The following is a 27,353-nucleotide window of genomic DNA, read 5'->3' as shown; positions in this document are numbered from 1 at the left end:
AAAAAAGATTTGTATTGAGGGTTTTTGGTACATTTTCTGGGTATAACCTTGTATACTGCAAAATAGAAAGCAAGAGGCTTTATCTTCACCTGTCAATTTCCTTATTTTGTCCACCAAAGGCTATGACTGTCCGGATGGCTGCCAAGACTTCCTCTGCCACCGCTCCGGCTTTGGCGTAGGCTTCTAGCTCTTGACTGGTAAATGCTGCCAGGATCTGAATATATACATTTTCACATAAACAAACTGTGATCACCATTTCTTCTACAACAGGAAGTAATATTTACCAAAGAGTAGGAAAGGAGATATGTCTGGGTTGCTAAGGGGAATCTGTTACTTTGTCCATATAGGGCATGGTGACCCATTCTCTTGGTAGTCCACTTCTCCTCCACCTATACTTTCTTCATGCTTCCTCTTGGTTGCATTTCTTAGTTATCAAATTGCCAGGCTGTCGGCCCTCGGCCAATTGTCAGGTCTGAACACTTTAATGTGGGGTATGGGATCAGTAATGACACTGCTCAACATGGAGCTTACACTGGGTTTAGAACCAGAGCTTTAGTGGAGGTTTGGAGTATGGTGAAGGTAAGAATGAGTGGATGAGATAGCAAGAGAACCTGTCAAGGGAATCTGCCTTGATTCTCCTAAGCTGGTCTGGTTTAGTGGATCAATGTGCTGAAAAGCCTGTACTTCCTAAAGTGTTACTAAACCCAGGACCCTGCATTCACTATATCTGGTCTCCCACACTACACACAACATGGAAATGCATTTAGTGATATAAACTGCCAAATACCTTTTCTCATCAGCAGTTACAGCAGTCTGGTGACTTCTGTCAGCTGAGCACTGGTTAAAGCTTGTTGGAGGAGTTTTCATTCTGCTCTGCCTGTCCTATGAGGCTGCATAACTGCTGACCCTCTGTCTGGACAGTGCTGATTTGCCCTGTGCTGATTACACTCTCCCAAAGAAAAAAAACCTCTCTAGCCATACACACTAAACTGAGCATGTGCAGAGAGACTCATAGAGCTTTGTGCTATCAGCAGATGGATTACGGACAGTAGAAGAAAGGGAGGATCAGAGAAGACAGGATCAAACAACCTTTTTACACAATGTGGAGGATTAACCCCTTAGGGTCCACAGTGAGTATAACAAGCATGTTTTGCTGCATATACAGACTGATTTTTCTGTTGTGGGTTTATTAACACTTTAAGCCAGGCGCGCCCAACCTGTGCCCTGCGGGCCACATGTAGCCCTCGGAGCTCTCTGATGTGGCCCTTGACCTCAAACCAGGAAAGCGTACTTCTATTATATCCTGCAGGTTTGGTGCACTTTCTGAAAGTGCACCAAAACTGAATGCAGCAGCTTTGGTACTTTTTCTGAAGGTACACCACACCTTCAAGATATAATGGAAGTCTATTGCAAAGTGCATCTAACCCGCAAGAAAGCCACAGGTGCACTGCCACATTGTGGGTAAACCGCAGCACATCAGTGGGAAATCAGCTTTAAAGGGGGCTCAGGACAGTAAGGGGTCATTTACATTTGCGTTTTAGAGGGCGGTAAAACCCCATGGTTGAGACTTTTTTTATCACACACCACCAACCACTGGTGTAGTGTCAGGGGTCGCAATGGTGAGCCCGCCCCAAGCTCCAGGGGGCCCATGCAGCCTCCCTTCTCCTCCTCTCCCACCCACCAGTTTTCAGCGGCTGCAGAAGGAAAATGCTCATTATGCTATTCAAAATAAAAAATTTGAAATTCTGAACCATTTCATTTCATTGTGGCCAATGACCAGTTACCAAATCACTTAAGTGGCCCTCGCTTTTCAAGAAGGTTGAGCACCCCTGCTTTAAGCAATGAAATATCATTTTTACAGCCCCTTTTCTGACATGTACTTGTTCTCCTCTGTTTTTGGGGACCCACAGCAGCCACATAGGCTTCTATGGCTGCATTTATTTCAGATCTCAGCGGGGACACAGATACCAGACAGTGAGCTGTGTGTTTACTGGAGGTCAGATCTCATAGAGACTATTATGTGAGCTGGATGTGGGATCTCCAATGGTGGACTTACACTGTAACTTACATTGCTTGAGAATCTCACATCACTTTAACTGTAAGGGCTAGCTACAAATGCTGGACGAAAATGAGCATCCAGCATCATGTTGTACATGCTCCACTCCATCTGCCCTGTGAACACTGGATTGGCTGGGAGCCCACTGCAAACCATCTGGCCCAGCGCATTTTTCTGGTCCTAGTGGTTTGGAAGGGGGACTTAGCATATGCAGAAAATGCTCCTGTTTGACATTTTGATATCTCTCATGTTATACTGACAGATATGTCTTACCTTTGACCACAAAGCCGCTGATAGCCCCATAAGTGGACTGACTGCCAAAACCACCAGTGTTAGCTTCCAGCCCTTCACAAATCCAATAACAAAACCTGTCAGGAAGGTGGAGGCATATTGAAACAGCATAGCCAGCTGCTCACCAATACCTTCATTTATTTTTGAGACATCACTGTAAAGTAAATACAGAGATTTAATAGTCAAACATTTAACAATGTAAACTTATTTCTAGTTGTTTTAAAAGCTTGATGTAAATAGTCTAATTAAAGTATTCTAAAGTGAACCTTGCATCAGATACAGTATTTACCTAAATGGATGCAGTAGTGGCATTGGCAATCCAAGGGATTTGGTAATTTTTGGCATCCTGTGTAGTCTCTCTGAGATGAGCAACCAATAAAGAGATGTCCCCAAGATCTATTCAGGAGAGACAGGTCGGTTGGACTGCAATTGAGTCTAGTTAACAGGCCATGAAGTCAACTCATGGTCATTCTAGTTTTTGCAGGAAGGATGGGAGATCAGAGATATTTCTAAAGGTCACTGTTTTGCAATTGTGATGTACATGCTTCATCAATAAGGAATCTCTCTCATTCTGAGCACTTCAAGATGGGGGTCTAACTGCTCTACAGAGGCCATTGTTTGTCTGGATACGTCTGGTGGTAATTGTAAGCGCCTTCAAAATCAAGCTGTGGCCAGTGTCTCTTCTTCAAAATATAAGTAATGGATGTGAAAGATGACATCCCTAGCTAGGTGTGGCCAGACTTGGATTCTTAGGGCCCAGGGTCCTATATACTCTATTGATCATTAAGGTGGATCCCTGAGGGTGTCCTAAGATCATCCCTGAGGGTGTCCTAAGATCATCCCTGAGGGTGTCTAGATCGTTGATTTAAAAGAAGTCCTAATTTAATTTTTTAACTAAGGTCCATACTATATTTAGTTTATGGGAATTGAATGTACAGCTCAATGTCATCTATTGGATGACATATATAGTATACCTGCAGCTCCTGGAGCTCTTTTACAGTATGAACCAATTATCCCCAGTGCCTTTTGTAGGTGGAGAAGTGGGGATTCTGAGGGTTGCCTGCCTTAGATTCTGTATTTGGGTCTGTTATATTGGCTCTGAATATGAGAAGTCCTGAATCCCTGTACAAACATAGGTTTGAAACAAGCAACAGGAGGTCCCCTGTTCCTAGTGGAGTTGCATTGTGATGTTTTAGCCAACATAATGTGAATAAATGACATGCAATATTATATCCCATATGGAACTGTGAAGGCACATGTCGGCCATGCAAAAGCCAAAACCCTAGGACTGCTTTTTAATATTACAAGTTATTTTTTGTTCCTGTATACCAGGCATGTCCAAAGTCCGGCCCGCGGGCCATTTACGGCCCGGGGGTCGGTTTAATACGGCCCTCCAACAGCCCTCCCTGCTCTGTGTAATGTGGCCCTCCCACGGCCCTCCCTTCTATGGCAGACAGTCTTCTGCTTGAGAGCAGAGGGCAGTGCGCATGCCTGACTGCGGCATGTTCTCCCTGGTCTGTGTAAATGCGGCTGTCGCACGGCCCTCCCTTCTGTGGCAGACAGTCTTCTGCTTGAGAGCAGTGTGCATGTGTGACTGCGCCGCGCTGGGAGCGACAGAGGGCGATGGCGTTAGGGCCGGGCTTCCAGCGTGAAGTGCGTTTCTCTTCCCCTCCCGGCTGCCGAGCAGAGACTTCAGCTCCAGCTACCTTTTTCACCCTTCACATTAGTGCAGGTAAGTTTTTTTTTAATTTATTTTCAATACATTGTGAAAACTCAGCTGTCAGTTGATCTTAATGTTATGAAATGAAAAGTATGTCGTTTGCAATTAACTTGGCATAAAATAATTTATTTGCATTTAATTGTAATGGTTCAAAGAATGTTCGGAAAAATGTTCGGCCCTCCACCATGTTCACTTCATCCAATCTGGCCCTCTTTGAAAAAGGTTTGGACACCCCTGCTGTATACTGTGACATTGTACATTTTTTCATGAATACTTGTAAAAGGGCCCATTTACACATGTTAAGGTGCGCATAATGCATGCCTGCGCTGGTGTGTGTTGTGCTCGCATGCTGAGATGCGTTGTTTCAATACACTGCAGTGCTTGCCTATTTTTTTTTTTTTATTAAAACAACTCTGTGTTTAAGAGCATGTTGCATTGTGTTAACATGCATGGCAAAATGCTGCATAAAGATAAAATACTACTGCAACGCACACCAGCACAGCATATTGATGTGGCCAAGCCCTATAGAAAGCAAGGCTTTTTGCTTTGTCTTTGCATTGGCACCACACTGGACACATTGTAAGATGCTGCCATTGGATGTACTGTATGTCTGCTTCATTTTATAAAATATACAGCAATGCAGAGCCTTGGAGTGAACAGGCCCTATACATAGCAAGGCTCTTTGCTTCATTCTTGCTTTGAGACTGTGTTGGGAAATGCTGCCTAACAGGGCTGATGTGAACAAGTCCTAAAAAGTCCATCTTAGTGTTTTATAAACCCTGTTTCTATGTATAGTTTGTAGTTATATATGTACTGTACATAGGGGCAGTTACATTTGCATACATATGAAGACACTGCGTTCTTATTTGCATGCCTACATGATGGCTCTGCTTTACTACTTCTTCTTACAATTCAAATCTAAGAGTCAACTGATTGAAAAAAAATATATACTTTTGCTTTATCTTGGCCCCAAATAATCTATTTCAATTGATAGTATTCCAGGAGTTAGGCTTTAAACAGGATACATCCTTCAGTCAAATAAGTTGTGTTCTCACTCGCTTAGCCTGGAGTTTAGTTGTCCGGCATCACTGACATCGAACCAGCTGATATCCTGCCGCAGCACAGCGTGGAAAAAGTTCTGTCTGATCTTCCTACTCTGTCGTCCAGCAGCCAGTGCCCAGCATGAGATCTGAAAGTAGGCAGCGATTAAAGCCCCTCCTCCCAGACCAGTGTAGTAATAGGAAAACCTGACAATAGAACATAAATAATAATTTATGACTTTATACAGAGCCAACATATTTGTAGCATTCAATCCAATCACACCTGGCCCCACCCTCGAGGAGAGAGTATGAACTGGTTATCTTTCCCCCCCAGGCCCTTTTACAGATGGAGAAGTGGGGATCCTGAGGGTTGCCTGCCTTAGATGATAACCAAAAAGTGCGATGTTGCATCCGGGTCCATTACATTGACTCTGAACATGGGAAGATGTCCTGAATCATAGTACAAGCAGAGTCCATAGGTTTGGAACAGGCAACAGGAGGTCCCCTATTCTTAGTGGAGTTCCATTTTGGTGGTTTAGGCACCATAATGTGAATAAATGACATGCAATGTTATATCCCATATGGAACTGTGAAGGCACATGTCAGCCATACACAAGCCAAACCCATAGGTCTGCTTTTTACAAACACTGCAGAATACAGTAGGTCACATAGGAGTTTCCACCTTCTACCTCTGCAATAGTAGAGATGAGACAGTCTAGTCAGGTATACCCTGCAGTGCTTGAAGTACAACTAAACCCAAGAACAAAAATGTAATACATTGCTGTACTCCAGTCCTTAGATGTGGTATCTACTTTAGTAAATGTTTTGCAAGCACAGGAAATACCTGTTATTCTGGCCAGAAATGTGGCGTCCTTGTCAGTTGAAATGGAGGAAAACTCTATTTTCATTTCAATTCCTGTGAGCTGAAATGAAAAAAGATCTCCAAACCCATCAATCCACCATGTAATTAAAATGAGCAAAAGCAGACGTGTTCGAAATACCCCTGGTTTAGCCACTTGGAGCATCTTGATGCATGTGGGGAGTATCTTGGTGCGAGGTGGAAGCAGTGGGTGGTAATGGGGGGGGGGCCCAGGTCAGCTTTTGCATTGGGGCCTACAAACTTCAAGCTATGCCTCTACCTCTTTGTATAGGGGCAGCTATAGGGCAGGAAATGTCTTGGCCACATCTGTTTTTCCCATCAATAACAGCCTACTTCAGTGTTCAGAACAAGCCTCATCTCATTACTAGTGGCAGCCATGACTCCTTCCATAGATACACTGGAGGAATACACATAGCCATCCAGGGACAGGAAATTGGTTATTCTCTGGATCACCAAGTGAAAATAAAGGGAACAAATCCTAAAAAGAGAAAACAAATGCAGCTACCGCATCTAAAGATTACATTTCTGTGTTTTTTTGTTTTGATACACTATAAGTAGTTCTTAGTGGCCTGTCCATGTAGACTGGTAGAACAGATCTAATGATTTTCATGAGGTATTAAACTTGTGCATAATGCAATGTGCAAATATCACTTACATGGTCATTTGTGTCTGTAGTGATTCTGTCATATTTCCTTCAACTTCTGTTGATATATTTTCTAAAGATGAATGAAAGAATTGTTATATTTTCAGTAAAGACTACATAGGCAGAAAAATGCTGCTGTTAGAGACATATGTCATTTATTGTAAATCCCTCTAGGTTATCTAGTGTGCATTTGCACATTGTATTGCTTACAAGCATATTTTAGAGCAACTTTCAGGGGCATAAAATAAAAAACTGCCCCTAACCTGCGTTCAGGGTGGAGCCCAGCGTAATTTACACCTGTACCTGTGTAAACACAAGTAAACAAGCATAAATGCACCTAAATGCGGGTATATGCGCACACATTTATTCTAATGGCTAGAATAAATTAATAGAATTAGTTGACGCTCATACACATCTAAACTCAGTACTTTTTTTACACTTACACACACATATGTTCAAATATGCACGTGGGCTATACAGCCCATCCTTGTGTTTCCTCTGCCAGGAATATACACTGCTCAAAAAAAGTAAAGGAACACTTTTTAATCAGAGAATAGCATCAAGTCAATTAAACTCCTGGGATGTTGATCTGGTCAGGTAAGTAGCAGAGGGGGTTGTTAATTAGTTTCAGCTGCTTTGGTGTTAATGAAATTAACAACAGGCACACTAGATGGGCAACAGTGAAATGACCCCCAAAACAGGAATGGTTTTACAGGTGGAGGCCACTGACATTTTTTCCCCTACTTATCTTTTCTGACTGTTTTTCACTATTTTTGCATTTGGCTAGGGTCATTGTCACTACTGGTAGCATGAGGCGATACCTGGAACCTACAGAGGTTGCACAGGCAGTCCAACCCTTCCAGGATAGCACATCAATATGTGCCATTGCCAGAAGGTTTGCTGTGTCTCCCAGCACAGTCTCAAGAGCATGGAAGAGATTCCAGGAGACAGGCAGTTACTCTAGGAGATCTGGACAGGGCCGTAGAAGGTCCTGAACCCATCAGTAGGACCGGTATCTACTCCTTTGTGCAAGGAGGAACAGGATGAGCCCTGCCAGAGCCCTACAAAATGACCTCCAGCAGGCCACTGGTGCAGGGGAGGACTGACTATTGGAAATGCGGGCACTGCCTGAGTCAGTAGGGGGCCCCATGAGATTCCCCTGGTACCTTTTTCATAGGCTTTTTTGTTTGGGAAAGGACACAGGGGCCCCATGATCCCCGGGGGCCCCATGAGTTGTCAGTCCGCCCCTGCACTGGTGTGAATGACCAAACAATCAGAAACAGACTTCATGAGGGTGGCTGAGGGCCCGACGTCCTCTAGTGGGCCCTGTGCTCACTGCCTGGCAACATAGAGCTCGATTGGCATTTGCCATTGAACACCAGAATTGGCAGGTCCACCACTGGCCCCCTGTGCTTTTCACAGATGACAGCAGGTTCACCCTGAGCACATGTGACAGACGTGAAAGGGTCTGGAGAAGCCGTGGAGAACATTATTCTACCTGTAACATCATTCAGCATGACCGGTTTGGTGGTGGGTCAGTGATGGTCTGGGGAGGCATATCCATGGAGGGACACACAGACCTCTACAGGCTAGACCAGAGTTTCTCAACCTTTTTACGTTGGAGGAACCCTTGGCAAAAAGTTTGAGATCTCGAGGAACCCCCCGTAAAAATTCATATCTACAGCTCACAGAACATTGGATCTGATCAGGGAGCTGTAGATATAACAACAATTAACAAACAAATGCAGATCAGTGCAGGGAAGCTGTTGTAGCATGTCTTTTCTCCTTTATCCCCAGTAGCCCTCCTCTCGTCCATCCCAGGTGATATTACATTTAACATCCTGAGACAGACAGAAGAGGAGGACCTGTGGGGAACAGGGCAGTAAATAACAGTATGCTTCCCTGCACAGCTCTGCAAATCCATAACACAGGGTTTTTCACATGGGGTTCCACCGCAGATCTATATTGTGTCAGATGTATAGCCACCCAATGTTGTCTTTAATACGCACTGACAGTGTACATTGATACCTGATGCCTCCTCTGTAGTTGTGGTTCCTGTGAACTCAGAGGGTGGCATCGAGTGGAGTGCAGAGAGTGAGAACACGTGGCTTGATCAGGAGGTGACATCTTGTGTATGGCACCAGTGAATGCAGACTGTGGAAGGGGGAAGCAGAGAGTGGGAACACATGGAATAAAGTGTCAGTGGGTGACATCCAGTGTATGGCAGTGCTGAATGAAGACTGCAGGGGCATATGGCTGGATGAGACTGAGCCTTGGTTCATACTTGTGCGGTGCAGCATATCGCATGTGATTCGCACAGGAACCGCACCAAATTCCCGTGCAAATCACATGCAAATTCTGTACGGTGTGATTTGAGCCATACATTTTGTATGGCTCAAATGGCACCGCATCCGCACCAAAAAGGTGCAGGACCCTTTTTTAGGTCTGCACTAGAATCGGATTGCGTGGGTATTCACACCCAGGGGCGGACTGACCATTTGGAAACTCGGTCACTGCCCGAGGGCCCGAGGTCAGTAGGGGGCCCCATGAGATGCCCCTGGTACCTTTTTCATAGGCTTTTTTGAGTTTGGACAACAGGGGCCCCATGATGCCCTATTGCCCGGGGGCCCCATGAGTTGTCAGTCCGCCCCTGTTCACACCTATGTGATCTGATACTACTCATTGCACTGCGTTTTACGGACAGATTTTGGGGTGTTGTTAACTTAACATACACACCCGCAGTAGTTCACATGAATGGGGTGCGATTGCAATGCGGTGCGGAATTCACACAGAAACCACTGTGAATTCTGCACCGCATCAGTGTGACCCCAGGCTTAATGTAGCTGGAGGTGAGATCATCGTAGCTTTATGTACAGTTGTGGTATAACATAGAGCTAATATGATCTCACCTCCTGCTACATTCAGTCTCTTCCAAATGTGCGCTCCTCCTCTCTGCAGTCTGCATCACAGCTGCCAAACGCTGGATGTCACCTCCTGCTTTAGCCATGTGCTCCTTCTCTTCGCTCAACCTCCAGTTTGTATTGACTGCTGCCCTACACACACAGTGCTCTGTCCCTCTGCACCCCCTTCCCTGCACTCTACTGGCACCGTGACACAGTCATCAAGAGATCTCACCTAGTGTTCGTGCCTTGTGCTCCCTCCCACTGTCTTGTGATCCGCGCTGTCTTAGGGCTCATGTACACTGCAGCTGATAAACTCACGTTCAGGAGCTGTTCTGTGGTTTTTTCAGCAGCCCTTGAACTCTCCCTAATGTTTTCCTATGTGTCCATGTACATATAGTCGTTTACAGGCAGTTGACTTTACAGTAATTTTTTTTTAACGCAGAAAACTTGCGTTCAGGAGTAGATTTTATCAGCGTTTCAAACGCCAAGCACTTATAAACGCAGCTAATTGCATTTATAAGCAATTGAAATTTTTTTTTAACTCTTCCATTTCCAGATGCTGTCCAGAGCCTTTTCTCATCATGAAAAATGCATGCAAAGCGTTTTCTCGGTACTCAAATACTTTAAGGTTTTGCATGAAAGAAAATATGTCAGACACCGCTGCAGTAATTTCTGCACAGAAATGAGCTGGAACACATCCAAACACCACAAAAAAAAAAACAGCTAATCTTAACAAATACTGCTCTCTCTGCTTCTGCTCTCTCTGTTTCTCTCAAAATGTCTGAAATAGTTCATATTACTGTTTTACTGTTTTTTGGAAGGTCTCCTGAGGTTATGTTTAAAAAACGCTTCTAAACGCAAACACTCATAAACGCGGTATGCAAACGCGGCTAAACAGACATTTTTTAACCTACGTTTTCCAGCAGTCAGTTTCCATCATTCAGAAGTGTCCCGTGTACATGGAGCCTTAGAAAGGAACACCTCCCCCTTCAGTTCCTAATTTGTGCAGTACTCCCGGTGCCTCCGTCTGAGATCACAGGAGCCGGAACTAAGAAGGAGGCATCGGGTATCAATGCGCTCTGATAGTACTGACTGTCAGCGCACATTAAGAACACTACTGAAAACAACATTGGGTGGTATACATCCGCCACAATGCTGAATTGCGGTGAAACCCCTGGGGACCTCCCGCGAAACCCTACGGTTCCACGGAACTCTGGTTGAGAAACACTGGGATAGACAATGGCACCCTGACTGCCATTAGGTATTGGGATGAAATCCTTGGACCCATTGTCAGACCCTACGCTGGTGTCGTCGGTCCTGGGCTCCTCTTGGTGCACAGTAATGCCTGGCCTCGTGACGAGAGTATGCAGGCAGTTCCTGGAGGATGAAGGAATTGATTCAATTGAATGGCCCCCACGCTCGCCTGACCTAAATCCAATAGAACACCTCTGGGATATTATGTTTAGGTCCATCCGACGCCACCAGGTTGTACCTCAGACTGTCCAGGAGCTCAGTGATGCCCAGATGGTCCAGATCTGGGAGGAAATACCCCAGGACACCATCTGTTGTCTCATTAGGAGCATGCCCCGACGTTGTCAGACATGTATACAAGCACATGGGGGCCATACAAACTACTGAAGACCATTCTGAGTTGCTGCAATGAAAGTTCAGCAAAGTGGACTAGACTCCTGCATCATTTTTTCACTTTGATTTTCAGGGTGTCTTTGAATTCAGTCCTCTGTAGGTTGATCTTCATTTCCATCAAACGATGGGGCATCCTTAATTCCTAACACATTACCCAGTCCATATCAGTATAGATATCCAGCAGGAGATTTTTCCCCATTGAGATCTGATGTGTTTTCAAAGTGTTCCTTTCATTTTTGGAGCAGTGCATGATGTTCATACATCAGTACTGTGTGCAAATACCCTAATAAATGTTTAATATAACTCCATATTATTTATAACATTGGAGATCAGAATGCAGACATTTACCCCTGACTCCATACTGGATTGAGATCAGTGAATCCTTTTAGAATTGATGAGTTATTCAGCGAATTTGACATTTTTCACGGGGATATTAGTGAACTGGTGGGCCACCTATTCTCTACTAATTCTACAAAGTGGCAGTATTCTCCTCCCCTCAACAAGGAATCCATACACCAAGGGAGCAGCGACCCCATCCCCTGTGTGACATCACTGCTCTAATAAAGGGATATTATACTTTTTTATTAGGTCAATGACATCACAGAGGGTGAGGGTTTTTTCTCCTGTTGTCTGCAAAGGCTCCCCATTGGTGTTTACCTGGTGACTGGAGGCCACCCCTGGAGAAAAGAAGCAATATTTGAGGAAGGTCCACTGTCAATGAATTGTCCAGTGTACTTTCTTTCTGAAGCTTGTCGCTACCTGTTCGCTTCAGGGTAGTTTCTTTTTTTGTGCATACTTTATGACACTGAATTTAAAGTGAATCTAAAGGCTCAAGGCTTTTTACTTTCTATGCATGAAGGTAACAAACCTGTGTACAGCTCTCCCTCAGCCCCCTCTAATACTCACCTGAGCCCCACTGCAATTCAGCGATGTGCATGAGAGCCTTGGCTCTCCAGGGACTCTCCCTCCTCATTTGCTGAGGCAGCAGTGGGAGCCATTGGCTTCTGTTGCTGTCAATCACAGCCCGTGACCCAGTGAGGAGAGAGAAGGGGCAGGGCCAAGCAGCGACTCTCTAGGGCAGTGGTTCTTAACCTGGGTTCGATCGAACCCCAGGGGTTCAGTGAGTCAGTCTCGCGGGTTCGGCAGAGGTGAAGACCCACACCCGACTCATATGATTCGTGCAGTAAATATTCATTATTATGTTTTTGTTTTTGTGTGAAAATCATGTTTTAATGGTTTTGTTCTTTGTTCTTAACGGTTTTGTTCATTTTGTGCACCTATGTATAAATATATACCTATGTTTTGAATTTTAAAAATCATATTTTATTTTTCCAATTAAGAAGGGTTCGGTGAATGCGCATATGAAACTGGTGGGGTTCAGTACCTCCAACAAGGTTAAGAACCTCTGCTCTAGGGACTCTCCCTCGTTTGCTTAGGCAGCAGCAGGAGCAATTGGCTTCTGTTGCTGTCAATCACAGCCTGTGACCCAATGAGGAGAGAGAAGGGGCAGGGCCAAGCACCGGCTCTGTGTGTGAATGGACAAAGAGAGCAGCAGTTCAGGAGCGAACCTGCTTGGATGACGTCATAGTAAGCTGGCAAGAGAGCCAGTAGGGGACTCAAGAAGAGGAGGATTGGGGCTGCTCTGTGCAAAAGCACTACACAAACCAGGTAAGTATAGACATGTTTGTTATTTAAAAAAAAATGCCTTTAATATCACTTTATGTAATGTACTGTATAGAAATCATCATTTTTGGGCCCTTTTAGCAGTGCAATAGAAGAACCAAGTGTGACTTGCAAGACTGCATTTTATTTTGTCACAAGTGTTTCATAGATTTTTGTTCTCATACGTCAAAGTTGAACTCCAGGCCAGCAGCTGAAGGGACAGATGAAATGTATATAAGAAATCTGTTTTACCTGCCAATGGATATGTATTTTTGTTCAATAATTTCTGAGATTTACACAGCTCTGCTCTCTCTGTCAGGGTAAGAGATGTGATTTTTACTGCTGCAGTTCAGTAACACTTACAGGTCTTGTCCCTTCCCCAACCCAGTCACTGAAAGGAGAAATAACAGACTGAGTTCCTTTCTCTGGCACTCTGCTATCTCCTCCTATCAGCATGCCCCTTGTTTGAACCTGAGCACTGCAGCCCAATTTACTGATTCCTTGTGCTGCCTCTCCTTCTCCCAGTCTGCTGTACAGGAACTGCAAGAAGTTAAGACCAAGTCATATTTAGATACTTACACTGCTTGCAGTTAAAAGAATAAATCGAGCCTGTATTAATGAATGCAGACCTGGGTTATGTGTCTTTTATATTAAACTGGAGTTAATCTTTAAATGCATTTCTTGCATATCTCAGCTGACAAAGGAACTTACTTGTATCTTTGCCCTCAGAAACAAAACTGTTTGTCATATCCCCAAATATAATTGTCATGAGAGGAAGGGCAGCTCCATGTGCAACTGCTGCGATCGTCCCAACTAGCATCAACAGCCATTCCAGGGGCCCGGAGTACCGGAACTGAGAAATACAGCAAATAAAGCAACTTATTTAATAGGGAAGATAAAACAACATTTAACAGCAGACAGAATCACTTTGCATCAGACAAGAGGATACTAAACAAAATTTGTTTTTACCACTTCACCTCCCATACCTGTTCACCCCCTATGGACCAGAGCAATTTCTGGTTTGGACATGTTTATGCAATAACTTTGCCATTACTAAAGATAACAAGGTATTACATATATTGGGGTTTTTTTAAGGACAAAATAGACTTTCATGATATTGTCTTGCAACAAATATTTTTTTTTCACATTCCTTTGAAAATAAAACGCAAAAAAAAAAGCTTTTTTTTTTGTTTGTTTTTTAAGCAATGATAGTTTAATTCTGTGTCCTTTCCAAAATACCACTAAAATTATGATGCTGATGCATAACATTGAAGTTATTTACAAATTAAAGTGTGTTTTTTTTCAATATCGTGTGAAATATAAGTGGGAAATGTGTAAATATATGTTAAACGTGTAAAATATGAATGAACAAAACAAAAAATTTAAATATTGATAGTTAATAAAATAGTAAAAAAAATCATCAGGAAAATAATAGTTAGAGAGAGAATGAGACTTTCACACTGATCCGCCAAAAAAACACAAAAAAAAACGCATATAAGTTTTTACCACGCTTTTGCCGTGCTTTCTGAGCATTTTTAAAAAACACGTGACTTAAAAAATGCACCAAAAACGCTTCTCAGAAGAAGAGGGAAGAGGTGTTTTTGGGGTGTTTTTATTTTTTTAACTCACCAAACATGCCCCAAAGATGCTGCAAGGAGGAGTTTTTACACCGCACTGCAAGCGCAAAGCCTCATTGTGAAAACATACATAGATATACATTCACATACTGTACATAGGGAAGCATTTTTGTTGAGCTTTTCAGGTGCTTTTTTTAATGCAAAAACACTTCAAAAACAGTGTGAAAGTAGCCTAAGGCGTTAATTAGGGCTGTTTAGCATAAACTAAGTGTTAATAAGGGGTTAAACAGCAGAACAAAACTTTTTACTTGTCAGGTTGCTTTAAAGTATTACTAAACCCAGGACCCTGCATTCACTATATCTGGTCTTCCACAATACACATAACATGAAAATGCAATTTTTGTAAATATAAAATGTTAAATACCTTTTTTACATCAGCAGTTAGAGCAGTCTTGAGACTTCTATCAGTGTCCAGCTGAGCACTAGTTAAAGCTTTCAGGAGGAGTTTTCATTCTCCTCTGTCTGTTCTATGAGGCTGCAGACCCTCTGTCTGGACAGTGCTGATTGACCCTGTGCTGACCACATGCACCCTCCCAAAGAAAAAAAACCTCTTTAGCCATACACACTAAACTGAGCATGTGCAGGGTGACTCCCAGAGCTCTGTACTATCAGCATATGGATTGGGGACAGTAGAAGTAGGGGAGGATCAGAGAAGATAGAATCAAACAGCCTTTTTACACAATGTAGAGGATTAAACCCTTAGGTTCCACAGTGAGCATAACACGCATGTTTTACTGCATATACAGACTGATTTTACTGTTATGGGTTTAGTAATACACCATTTGCAGATCTAAGTTCATCCCAATAATCTGCAGGTGAATTAATAAAATGATACAAAAGAAACAATATGTCACTTTGTATATTTGCATAATTGTAGTTTAGAGTGATGTTTATAAACACTGATTCAAGAATGCTTTTTGACAGCTCCCGACTTCTTCACTGAGTATACAGTAAACAGCTTTGATTAAACACAGCCGACAATTACTGTATACTGGGAGAGGGGTCCCAGAAGCAGGGCAAAGAGACTGGACATGCTACACATGTCCTGAGTACAATGATGAATCCCATAGCAACCAATCACAACCCTTCATTTTCAACTCAACACTGCAAAATGGACAGTTGAAAGCTGATCAGTCACTATAAGCATCAAAAGTGTTCTTTTTTTTATTATTTCCTATTTCTCAGCCCATAATGATACCTTTGATCCTTACCATTGTGAGCGGTCCCACCATTTTGGCTTTTTCTTTTTTCTTGAACTTGGTGGAAAAGCTTTTCTTTTCTCTACAAAGAAAAAAAGTTGTTTTTTAACCAAATGTAAAAAGCTACCTTTTTCTGGTTAATTATATATTAAAGTGGAACTAAACTCTACAAAAACATTGCTTGGACTAGACTAGAAGCATTGGAGTGTAAATACCTAATGCATTCCTAATATCTACATATATAACATGCTGAAAATGGAGCTGGGATGATGTAAGTCCAGCAATAGTTACATCATCAGTGGACCACTACTGGCCAAGGGTGAAGGCACCACACTGGGAGGAAGAAGAGAAAATGGCTATGCAGCTATCAGCGTCAAAGAAGGAAAACCTAGAGGTAAGTCCGCCATAATGTGCATTATTCAAAATGAAAGAAGAAAGATGGCACTGGATTTGAAGGCTCACTAAATTTTTTACTGGTTTGGCAGCACTCCACAAAATGGGGATCACCCTTAGGAAACAGGGGAAAGGACCTAGAGTTGAGAATTCAAATACATACAATCCAATGAGAGATCCAAACAAACGTCTAAGAGTCCAAGATAATTTATTGATATAATGAGCAGAACAGAACCAATGCTTTCCAGGGGCCAGACACACTCCCCCTTCATCAGAACCTAAAACTTTTGACTGTACTTAAATGGACTCTGATAAGGTGTTACATAAAACTGTGCTGTGATTTACTGCTTGGAAAGTTTCAGGAGGGAAGGTTACACCACTGTTGGCGAATGCAATAAAGGGAATTCCTCCTTACCATCAGTAAATCACAGCTCCGTTTTATTTGGTTTCTGATCCAAGGTAATTTAATGATGAAAGTGGTTCAATGCAATTTTTGTAAATATAAAATGTTAAATACCTTTTTTACATCAGCAGTTAGAGCAGTCTTGAGACTTCTATCAGTGTCCAGCTGAGCACTAGTTAAAGCTTTCAGGAGGAGTTTTCATTCTCCTCTGTCTGTTCTATGAGGCTGCAGACCCTCTGTCTGGACAGTGCTAATTGACCCTGTGCTGACCACATGCACCCTCCCAAAGAAAAAAAACCTCTTTAGCCATAGTAGAAGAGAGCCAACGCATTTCAGGGGCTAAACACATTCTCCCTTCATCAGGGCTTAAGAATTCTGACTCAGGTGATCAAATACCAAATAAAACTGTGCTGTGATTTACTGCTTGGTAATTAGGGCAGGTTAGGCCAGAGTTGGTGAAAAGTATGTCCTTTGTTGCATTCTCCAACAGTGGCATAACCTGCCCTCCTGAAACTTTCCAAGCAGTAAATCACAGCTCAGTTTTACTTGGTACATTATCAAAGTCTATTTAAGTACAATCAGAATTCTTAGTGTTACTAAACCCCTGCCCCTGCATTGACTGTATCTGGTCACCCACAGTACGCACAGCATGGAAATGCAATTATTTTAGTAAGTTAAACTGCTAAATACATTTTCCCATCAGCAGTTAGAGCAGTCTTGTGGCTTCTATCAGTGTCCAGCAGAGCACTGGTTAATGCTTGTAGGAGGAGTTTTCATTCTGCTCTAGGAGGATGCTAAACTCCTGACCCTCTGTATGGATAATGCTGATTGGCCCTGTATTGATCACATGCACTCTCCCAAGAAAAAAAAAACTAGCAATACACACCAAACTGAGCATGTGTAGAATGACTATGGTTCAGTCTGTCTTATCAGGAGAAAAGATGGACATTTGAGCAAGAAGAGGAGCAGAGAAGTCAGGATCAAACGGCCTTTTTGCACAATGCAGAGGATTAACCCCTTAGGTTCCACAGTGAGTATAACACGTATACTGCATATACAGACTGATTTTACTGTTGTGGGTTTAGTAACACTTTAAGCCCTGATAAAAGGAGAAAGGATTCGAAACGCGTTGGCTCTGTTCTGCTATGAACCAGTATTATCATTAAATTACCTTGGACTCTTGGACGATTTTTTGGCGCTCTCATTAGATTGTGCTATAATGTGCTTTATGGCATAATAGCAAGAGCTGCCACGCTACAGTTCAGTCTTAACTGAAAATGTTTAGTTTGCCTTTTTTCTTCATATAAAGGTATATGAGGAAAGGAGCGTAAAGCAAAACTATGCTTCATCCACTGAGAGTGAACTAACAGTTCTTCTTTAGCCCCCTCCTCAGTATATACATAATTCACTCCCATGTACTCCATTCAGTGCTGGAAGCCAAGCGGAATACCAGTAGCTCCAGGTAAGGAGGCGCATGGGGCGTACTCCATGTGCCTATGCTGGACAAATTAGGGCTTTCACAGAGTCCTTTGTATGAGCCATAGACATGTAGCTTACACAGGGCTTTCTTCCACTCCCACCGGCTAAATGAAGCAGCAGAGCAGCAAAACTAAAGTGAGTATCCCTCAACTGGGCTCAATTGAAGCAAACTTTTTCCTGCATGAGCAAGGCATAGGTTTACTTTATAGTATATGGATAGAGTAGGGAAGAGTTAGAATCTCCATCAGGTTTTTATTGCTCTCTGTGCTTCTGCTGCGGAGTTTCTCCCTCCAGTCCAATATTATCCTTTATATTACATTTTTTAAAAGATACTTTCAAAGAATCCACAGACAAAAGAGATGCTTTTTACAACACTGAGATTGCTCAGATGGTGTTAAAGAAGGAAAAACCTTCAAGTTACAGTCCATGTAAGAAAGGTCATGTAGCCAGGTGGAAAAAAGAGGGGGGGTAGCCACCTAACATGACATGTAAATATGTGTCATATAAATATCTCCGTCTCACTAATAATAAGTGTGGATTTATAAACCCAAATGCTTAACATAAAACATAGCAGTATGACAAGTGCAATACTGCTCACACAAAGTGGTTATTAGAAAATCCAAGCGGAGTAATATAATTAGTATTAGCAAACAAGTTTTATTCAATCACATGGATCATACTGAGGTTAGACAGAGACATGGTAAACATATTTTTATAAAATCACTGAATTAAAAGTGTTCGGCATCTCCAGATCTAATGGTATTCGGCAATCAGGAATCCACATAAGGCAATGAAGTTCCTAACTACTAGATCAAAAGATTTCCATATTTTCCATATAGTGTCTGCATAAGGGGAACATTCTTCAAAAAATGTATTAGTGACCACCACAATGAATAGAATGACCTCCGTCTCATAAACTTGATCATCATGAAAAGATGGATATATGGCCTTCCTGGATAGCCAACCCAAATGGAAATGTATCCACAGTAGTAAGTGATTCATACAAAAGATCAAGGGGACTCCTCCTCACTTGAAGTAAGATCAGGTCTGGATGAACCAGTGAGTATGGGGGTGGGCAGCCAGGTAGCTGGTATATAAAGTCCAGACTGATTGATACAGTCTATGTATATATGAATATATAGACCCAGGTGATTGGCTAAGAATGGAGAGTGAGAGAAACAATGACTGCATCTGCTCTTTGTAGCTGCTGCCTTGCAGTGCCAAGGTGGTTAACAGCTATATTAGCAAGAGGAAGGAGCTGCTGAGCAGGAAGAGTTCAATAGACTGAGTCAGGCAGCACTACTACTGTAAGAACTGCAGTCCAGACGAGAGACTGACAACCACTGCTGCATTATGACAGCCTGAGCAGGATCTGGAGTGCTGAGCTCGGGGGTGTCGACAGACAGAGTCACCTGGGTGCAGAGCAGGGAGTGGACTAGTTGCTGTGTGTGACCAAATGGTGAGCTGCAATATTGCTGGGACTAGTGAACAGATGCTGTGGGGATATATTATCTGCTGCTAAAGAGAGAGCCCTTTTGGAATTGACCATACAACCATCTATTAGCCTTACTGCTGCCTGCAGGCTTAACTGGGACTATTCTCCAGTGCACCAACAGTACAACTGGGTCTCAACGCTATCTGGCTGAAGAGTTAGGACTATAGACTAAAGACTGTCCTTTTACAGCTGCTACACAGAGATCTTTACCTATTGCTTATGCTAAGAGGTACCTCTCAGGAAACATTGCACAATATCCTAGCAATTCTCCTACAGTGCACGCTAGATTAGTTATATTATTATTCATAGTATTATTATTCACATTGCAGTTAAAGTGATTCTAAAAGCTTTTTTTTTTAACATGTCTGTGTGCATTAGTGTTGCACAGATTAGCCCAAATTCTCCTCTTCTTGGGTCCTCCGCTGGCGCTCCTGGCCCCTTCCTCCTTTTGTGTGCCCCCACTGAAAGCAGCTTTCTATGGGGGCACCCACTGCTCTGTGTGTCCATTCACACACGGAGTCACGCAGCTCGGCCCTTCCATGCCCCCTCTCTCTTCTCATTGGCTTACTGGCTGTGATTGACAGCAGTTGGAACCAATAGCTCCTGCATCTATCTCAGTCAATGAGGAGAGGAAGTCCAGGGATATTTGAGACTTCAGTGCACATCGTTTGATTGAGAGGGGGCTTAGGTGAGTCATAGGGGGGCTGGGGGAGCTGCTGCAGAGAGAAGGATTTTTTTACCTTCATGCATAGAAACCATGAGCCTTTAGAACCATTTTAATACTTATATCGACTGTTTATTGCTGACTTTGCTGATTCATTAATCCCAGTCCAGTGGTACAGAACTCAATTCTAAGTCACCTTGGCATAGTGATTATACTGTTTAGTGAACTCTGCCGGAACCTATCTTCTGTGTGCTCAAACCACAATTTATTCTAACCCATCTCAATACATTGAGTTCACTTACCACGAAACGGTCATGTGTCTATTTCCTGTTATTCATTTACAGATGAGTTAAAGGTATCGATGTTTATGTCCTTATAAGTGCTTGCAGTAACTTTCATTCAACCAGGTGTGTCAGAGGGGCTGAGGGTGTTCTTGGAGTCAAGGCGCAGAACTGAGAACCCAGATTACCAAGAAGCTCCTGGGGGGGTAGCACTACTAATATGGTAGAGTAAACATGAAATTCAGAAAAGGGCAAAAACCTTAAATCCTTAGGGTTCATGGAAAACTGGTTACAGGGGTGCATCCAAAGGGTGATGATCAATAACATGTACTCAGACTGGTCTGGGACCAATTCTGTTTAATTTATTCATAAATGAGACAGAAGCTGAGGGAAATAGATCAATCTCAGTGTTTGCTGACAAAACAAAGCTAAGCAGGGCAATAACACCACAGCAGGATATAGAAACTTTACAAGAAGATCTCAGTAAAATAAAGGGGAGAGCAAATACATGGAAAATGAGCTTTAATGTTGAAAAATGTAAAGTAATGCACTTCAAGGCTAAAAATATGAAGTTACTCGCTGGGGGGGGGGGGATCCAGGACAAGAAAAAATCTGGGGTCCTAGTAGATCACAGGCTTAGCAATGGCATGCAATATGAATCTGTTGCAAGCAAAGCCAGCAGAATATTAGCATGCATAAAAGAGGGAATTTACACAAGAGAGAAAACTATAGTCCTGCCACTGTATAAAATTCTGGTTTGGTCACATCTGGAGTATGCTATCCAGTTCTGGTCACCAGTCCCCAGGAAGGATGTACTGGAACTGGAGAAAGTCCAGAGAATGGCAACAAAGCTAATAAGGGTATTGGAGGACCTCAGTTACAAGAAATAACTACAAACATTAAACTTCTCCCTGGAGAAGAGATGTTCGAGAGGAGATATGATAGCGATATACAAATATTTTCATGATGATTCTTGTATAGTGAATAAAATATTCAGTCTCAGGGAGTATAAGAAGAAATGGGGCCACTCAAAGAAATGGGCCCACTCAATGAAATTGGAGGCTCTATTTACCTTAAACTACGTAGGAGGGCTTTCACTGTCAGAGCAGTAAGGATGTAGAACTCACTTCCATAATCGGTGGTGTCAGTGAAAAGTATTGACATCTTCAAAAAACTCTTGGATGGGCATCTTAGTAAACACAGTATACAGGGATATGGAAAATAATTTTTGACATGAACACACACACACCCACACAGGTTGTACTGGATGGACTGGTGTCTCTATTCAACTTTACCTTTTTTTAATTAAAAACTCAGTGTTTTCCCGTTCGGGGAGCCACAGGTGGGGCATGTTGCCTGTCTTAGAAGTGAATAGCTGTACGCCCCTGTACTTGTATAATTGCCGATGTTTTGTTGCATCAGCATTGACCCATGCATTCATGTTCAGGAAATAATGGCTGAGTTGCTGTGCATATATTTAGCCTAGCAACTAATCAGATTCTAACTTGGCTGACATTTCTTAGTTCAGTACAGATCTTATTTAGCAGTAATGCAAATATCACTCTGTGTCACAGGTTATGCATTAGGCCACGTGGCCTTTTCCTCTCTCTGAAACAGACGATAAAATTAAATAATAATAACAAATGTATATTATTGTAAATGTATCCCTTACTATCCATATACACTTGGCAATGTTAAGTATTAATGCAACTGCTAACAGAAAACTGATAATGACCAAATAAATCACCTGTTTGGTTTGGGATCTTCAATGGTCACAGCTTCTTCTTCTTCTGACCCACTGACTTGACTTTTCCCATTTACGCCATTCACTTCAGTGCTTTGTTTTCCTGCCATCCCTTCAGCAGCTGCAAAGTAAATATATCTTATTCACGTAAACCTAAGGAAACAAAGAAAACCTCCATTAGTCATACAGTACTTCTTTCTGAGATGACAAAGAGGGGCACCTAAAGTAAGGAAACATCCCTAGCACACCCCATATCATGGACTAGGAAATTGTTGGTTATACCCACAAGTGCCTGTCCAACCCTTTTCCTATAGTGGCTTTTTAAACTAACAAATGCAGTTATTTAGAGGTTGGACAAAAGGTTTAGAGCTGTAAAACAATTTTGAAGCATATTTTTTTTGTTCCCCTAGATATGAATAAACAAATAACCCTTGCATCAGCAAAATAAATGTCCTCTGCTCCTCCCCACAGCTAGACCAGTCACCGTAGCCTCTTCTCCAGCATGCTCTAGCAGCCTAACATCCTGACATCATCAAGGTCCATAACCCTGCATTGGACATGCTGATGCTGAAGAACAGTCCACCGCAGGAGCGTGGGGGCATGCCATCTGTTGGGGAAGCGGACGATCCAGTAAGTACATTTTTTAACTTTTTTTTCCCCTGATGAAGCCACGTGACCCAGTGGCACAACGCGTAGGGAAGGGGCTCTGACGTCATAACGCTCAAGGAGACAGGCAATACACAGCAAGTACACAAAATTGGATATTAATACACACTGTGGATTCATTTTAAAACAATTTTAACAGCAGTTACATGTGAGTGCACTACTATTTGTTTGATAAATGTTTTAAAAGAATATAAGGCACTATGTTTTTATTACTTTTCCTATGGAGGAAGAGTCTTAAGGAAGTGAGGGGATCCTTGACTTTGAAGAGTGACATTCCCATCCAGTTTTAAGTCCAATTTAAAGAGACCAAGCTATATATGACCTCACTTAACGGTTTGGTCATATTTACCAGGTGAGAGCACAGCCAGAGAAGGTGCACATATGGGTGTTATAACTACGTAAGAGTGGTGAATTAAACACAAATTGTTTTGTCTACATCACCAGAAAGAGTGTGCAGTCACGGATTGGATGTGGACACTTACTTTTGGAATAGTGACACTTTATTTGGATACCAAATAGTATGGGTATGTGCAGGGGCGGACTGACAACTCATGGGGCCCCCGGGCAATAAGGGATCATGGGGCCCCTGTGTCCTTGCCCAAACTCAAAAAAACCTATGAAAAATGTACCAGGGGCATCTCATGGGGCCCCCTACTGACCCAAGGCCCTCGGGCAGTGCCCGAGTTTCCAAATGGTCAGTCCGCCCCTGTGTATGTGTGATGTGTAGGTGATCTACTGTTAAAATTTAATTGTTGTATTATCTCACAGCTCTTTATTGGTTTGGTAATATAATATTTTTTGGCACCATAGTAGCTTGCAAACCCCACATATTATTTTTCAAATTTTTACTTACTGTTTCTCCTCTCCCCTGAACAAAACAAGCTATTAACCCTTGCAGACCCACTGCAAGGGATGATTTTAAATTTCTGAAGTAAAAGATGTGTCAACATATTATACCTCTTCTGCAGTAAAGAATTCTCACCTACCTGTTTGTGTGCCGTCTTCTTCACAATGTATACTGAACTGCTACTGGAATCCGGTGAATGCACCTAAATGTCCAGCCATGTAAGAGAGGTCTTAAATAAAGGGGTTTACCCGTGGGGAGGAGAGGAGGATCGGGCATGTACATTTATTTTTGTTCCCCTAGACCTGAACGAACAATTAATCCTTGCAGTGCAGGCACTGCCCCAATGCAAGGAATCATTTTTTAGTTGCCTGGAGTTGGCTTGAAGTTCCATTTAAGCCCCGGTTTACTTATTATTATTATACAGGACTTATCTAGGTGAACAGTTTGCATATCACTTTACATAAATGCATACATACATATATGCGATGTGGGTGCATTTTGACGTGAAAACCAGCCTGGCTTTCTAGGAGCCCTTTCACTTATGTGCGATCCAGCCTCTTTAAAAAGAGTCAGGTACAGTTTTCAGTTCAGTTCAGGTGTGATTTCCAGTGTCATACACTTTAAAAACCTGCACCTGAATCGCACCTGAGCCGCTGAACAAAATCGCACCGGGCTCTTTACAAATTGCACACAAATTACTGAAACCAGCCTCCTACATAGCATAAAAGGGACAGTTGGAATCTGGTAGCTGCGCGTAGTAGAAGTCATAAAGTCAGACACAATAAGGGCTTTTGTAGATAGTCATTCATGTCAACCCTGCATAAACTCAAATACAAAATGCAGCATGTGACAATAAAAGGCTGTGATGTACTTTCTTGCCTGCAACCCAAATGTGCCTCAGTAGAACTGGCTGCATTCAGAGAAACGCAAAGCAGTTCTAACCCCACCTCTGACCTGTCATTCACACTACTCCATTGAAGTCAATAGGAAGTGGCTGGCATGCATAAAAAATGATTTTTCAGTGTTTCTTGCAATGTCAGGTTTTAAATATTTTCTGATAACTATGAAACTTGCATTTCTAATCCATGCATAACTTTAAAGCCAATTTCACAGCAAACTGTAAGAAGTAATGTACCTGGGTGTATGGCCCTTTAAAATTGTTTCTGTATTACACTTTTTTTTGCCTTCTTGGGTACCGTTACACATACAGTATCTCCCAATTGTCCCTTATTTAAAGGAACTGTCCCTCCTTTGGAACCAAACACTCTGGGTACCATTACACATACGGTACCTCCCAACTGTCCGTCCTTTGGAACCAAACGCTCTGGGTACCATTACACATATGGTACCTCCCAACTGTCCCTTATTTGAAGGAATTGTCTGTCCAACCAAACGCTCTCGGTACCATTACACATACGGTACCTCACAACTGTCCCTTATTTGAAGGAACTGTCTGTCCTTTGGAACCAAACGCTCTGGGTACCATCACACATACGGTACCTCCCAACTGTCCCTTATTTGAATGAACTCTCCGTCCTTTGGAACCAAACGTTCTGGGTACCATTACACATACGGTACCTCCCAACTGTCCCTTATTTAAAGGAACTGTCCGTCCTTTGGAACCAAATGCTCTGGGTACCATTACACATATGGTACCTCCCAACTGTCCCTTATTTGAAGGAACTGTCTGTCCTTTGGAACCATACACTCTGTCCCTCTTTCTTCCTTGGTTGTCCCTATTTTTGACCTGAAGTAAGGATCGATATAAAAGATTTAAAAAAAAAAGGGTAGTTGACATATCAAAAATATTCCATTGCACTAAACTTTTAATCTAACCTTAAGATGTTATTTGTTATTTTGAAAAGCCAAAAAAAATTGAAAAGTAGTGATAAAAATAGGGTTAAATCAATCATTTTTTGTACATGGTACGGTTTACTGGAGGCATGGCAGGGGCATGACATTCATCTGTATTCTTTGTTCTATAATGTGTCCTTCTTTCCCATGTCACAAAGTTGGGAGGTATGCCGTTACACACACAGCTTCTGCTGCTACACAGAAAGCTAGAACTAGAATAAACAGTTACACAAAAGCATTACACAGGACACAGAATGTTATGCAATCCTACCTAAACTGCTCTTCAACAAAGGCTTGATTCCAATCCCTCTCGTACTACAATGAATTGACTCATGGTTTATATACTCCAGATTTGGCTATGAAGTCATGAATCCAGCTCCTCCCTTTCTAAGGACGGGTTAATATTAATACTATATAAAAGGAGCCAACTCCGCCTTACTCCCAGCGAACATTAACCGGGGATTACATCATGATGTCCTCTGTATTGTGTCCTGTTTATGGCTCCAAAATACTGACCACATGTGTGAAAATTACTGTATATCATAAAGACAGACGGTGAGGTTATCAAAGGACGAATGGGACCAAAAAAATTTCAATCTGATCTTTCAGCATCCCAGCAATGAATTTCTTTCTTTGAGAGATTTATTCAGATTTATTCAGGGGTCCCCAAATTCTTTAAACAAAGGGTCAATTTACTGTCCACCGTTCAGTTTAGTGAGGCAGATTGTGACCCCAGCATCAATGGTCAGTTGTAGAAAGAATGCCTGGCATCAGTAAAAGTTAAAACAACTGCCCCGGAATTGGTGGCCAGCAGGACTAAAAATAATGTTGCAATGCCTATGCTCACTGGAAGTACAAAATGCCCCAGTAGTCAGTGTGGGGAATAAGGCCTTATCATTGGTGTCAGTGGGATTAGGTAACCTCTAGAAATGGTATTCAGTGTTACCTGTGCATTTGTTCCAAGTGCCATGTTGGTACATTAGTGGCTGGGTGACCTCACAGCCAGAACCATGCAGGCACCATCAGGTAGGAGATCCCTTTGCACAACAATGGTGGCTAAGAAACATTTCCGACAGACCTGGCCTGGGACCACAGAACGGGGGCTTCCGACCACTTTGTAAATATTTGTGTAGTTCTGGCTGTGGAGTGAGAGTCAGACCTTAGGGAATGTTCCAGGAACCCCCCTTCCTGAAAGTATTTACGTGGGCCCCCAATGTGGGAACTGGCTGATCAACTGCCACTAGGCCATGTTACACTTACTAGATAAAAAGTTTGTATATCTATTATTACAGTTCATATGGGCAGCACAGTGGCTAAATGGTTAGCATTTCAACCTGGCAGTACCAGGGTCATTGGTTCAAATCCCAACCATGGCATCACATGCCTGGAGTTTGCATGTTCTCCCTGTGCCTGCGAGAGTTTCCTCTGGGTACTCCGGTTTCCTTCCACCCTCCAAAGACATGCCGGTAGGTGAATTGGCTCCTGTCTAAATTGGCCCTAGTATGTGTATGTATGAATGTGAGTTAGGGAGCTTAGATTGTACGCCCCTTGAGGGTTAGGGACTGATGTGAATGTACAATATCTGTAAAGCGCTGCGTAAAATTGACAGCGCTATATAAGTACCTTAAATAAATAAATAATATGTTTTTATGTTTAAAGTAGATCTTAAACAAGCCACTAAAATCTAATTTCTCAGCTTTATCATGTTTATGTATATCAAAATTTTTAATCTTCCTAAATCTACAGTAGAGCTTTTATTAAAAGAATACCCGTTGATCCTTCCATAAAGGTCCATGTTCATGCACTCTTTGTTATAGGGTGACAATGCTCTTTCTCTGTCTCCCATCTGTTC

General features: G+C 42.4%; 1 protein-coding gene across 1 annotated transcript in view; it reads right to left on the bottom strand.

Moving 5' to 3' along the window:
• LOC149470179 (ATP-dependent translocase ABCB1-like) overlaps positions 1-22,245 on the bottom strand; it is a 79,012-nt gene extending 56,767 nt beyond the window's left edge. The window contains exons 1-7 of the mRNA XM_089666258.1: positions 22,138-22,245; positions 15,688-15,757; positions 13,551-13,692; positions 6,643-6,703; positions 5,123-5,314; positions 2,330-2,501; positions 90-214 (exon numbers count right to left, since the gene is read on the bottom strand). Of these exons, the coding sequence (XP_089522384.1) occupies positions 90-214; positions 2,330-2,501; positions 5,123-5,314; positions 6,643-6,703; positions 13,551-13,692; positions 15,688-15,757; positions 22,138-22,244 (869 nt within the window). The 5' untranslated portion in view covers position 22,245. The remainder of the gene's footprint in view (positions 1-89; positions 215-2,329; positions 2,502-5,122; positions 5,315-6,642; positions 6,704-13,550; positions 13,693-15,687; positions 15,758-22,137) is intronic.
• Between the last annotated feature and the right edge of the window lie 5,108 nt (positions 22,246-27,353).

This window comes from Staurois parvus, unplaced genomic scaffold, assembly GCF_062004578.1.
Source record: "Staurois parvus isolate SC_StPar_1 unplaced genomic scaffold, SC_StPar_1.0 ptg000051l, whole genome shotgun sequence".
Taxonomy (NCBI): domain Eukaryota; kingdom Metazoa; phylum Chordata; class Amphibia; order Anura; family Ranidae; genus Staurois; species Staurois parvus.
Note: the sequence above shows the minus strand (reverse complement) of the source record. Positions and strands in the feature narration are given on the sequence as shown.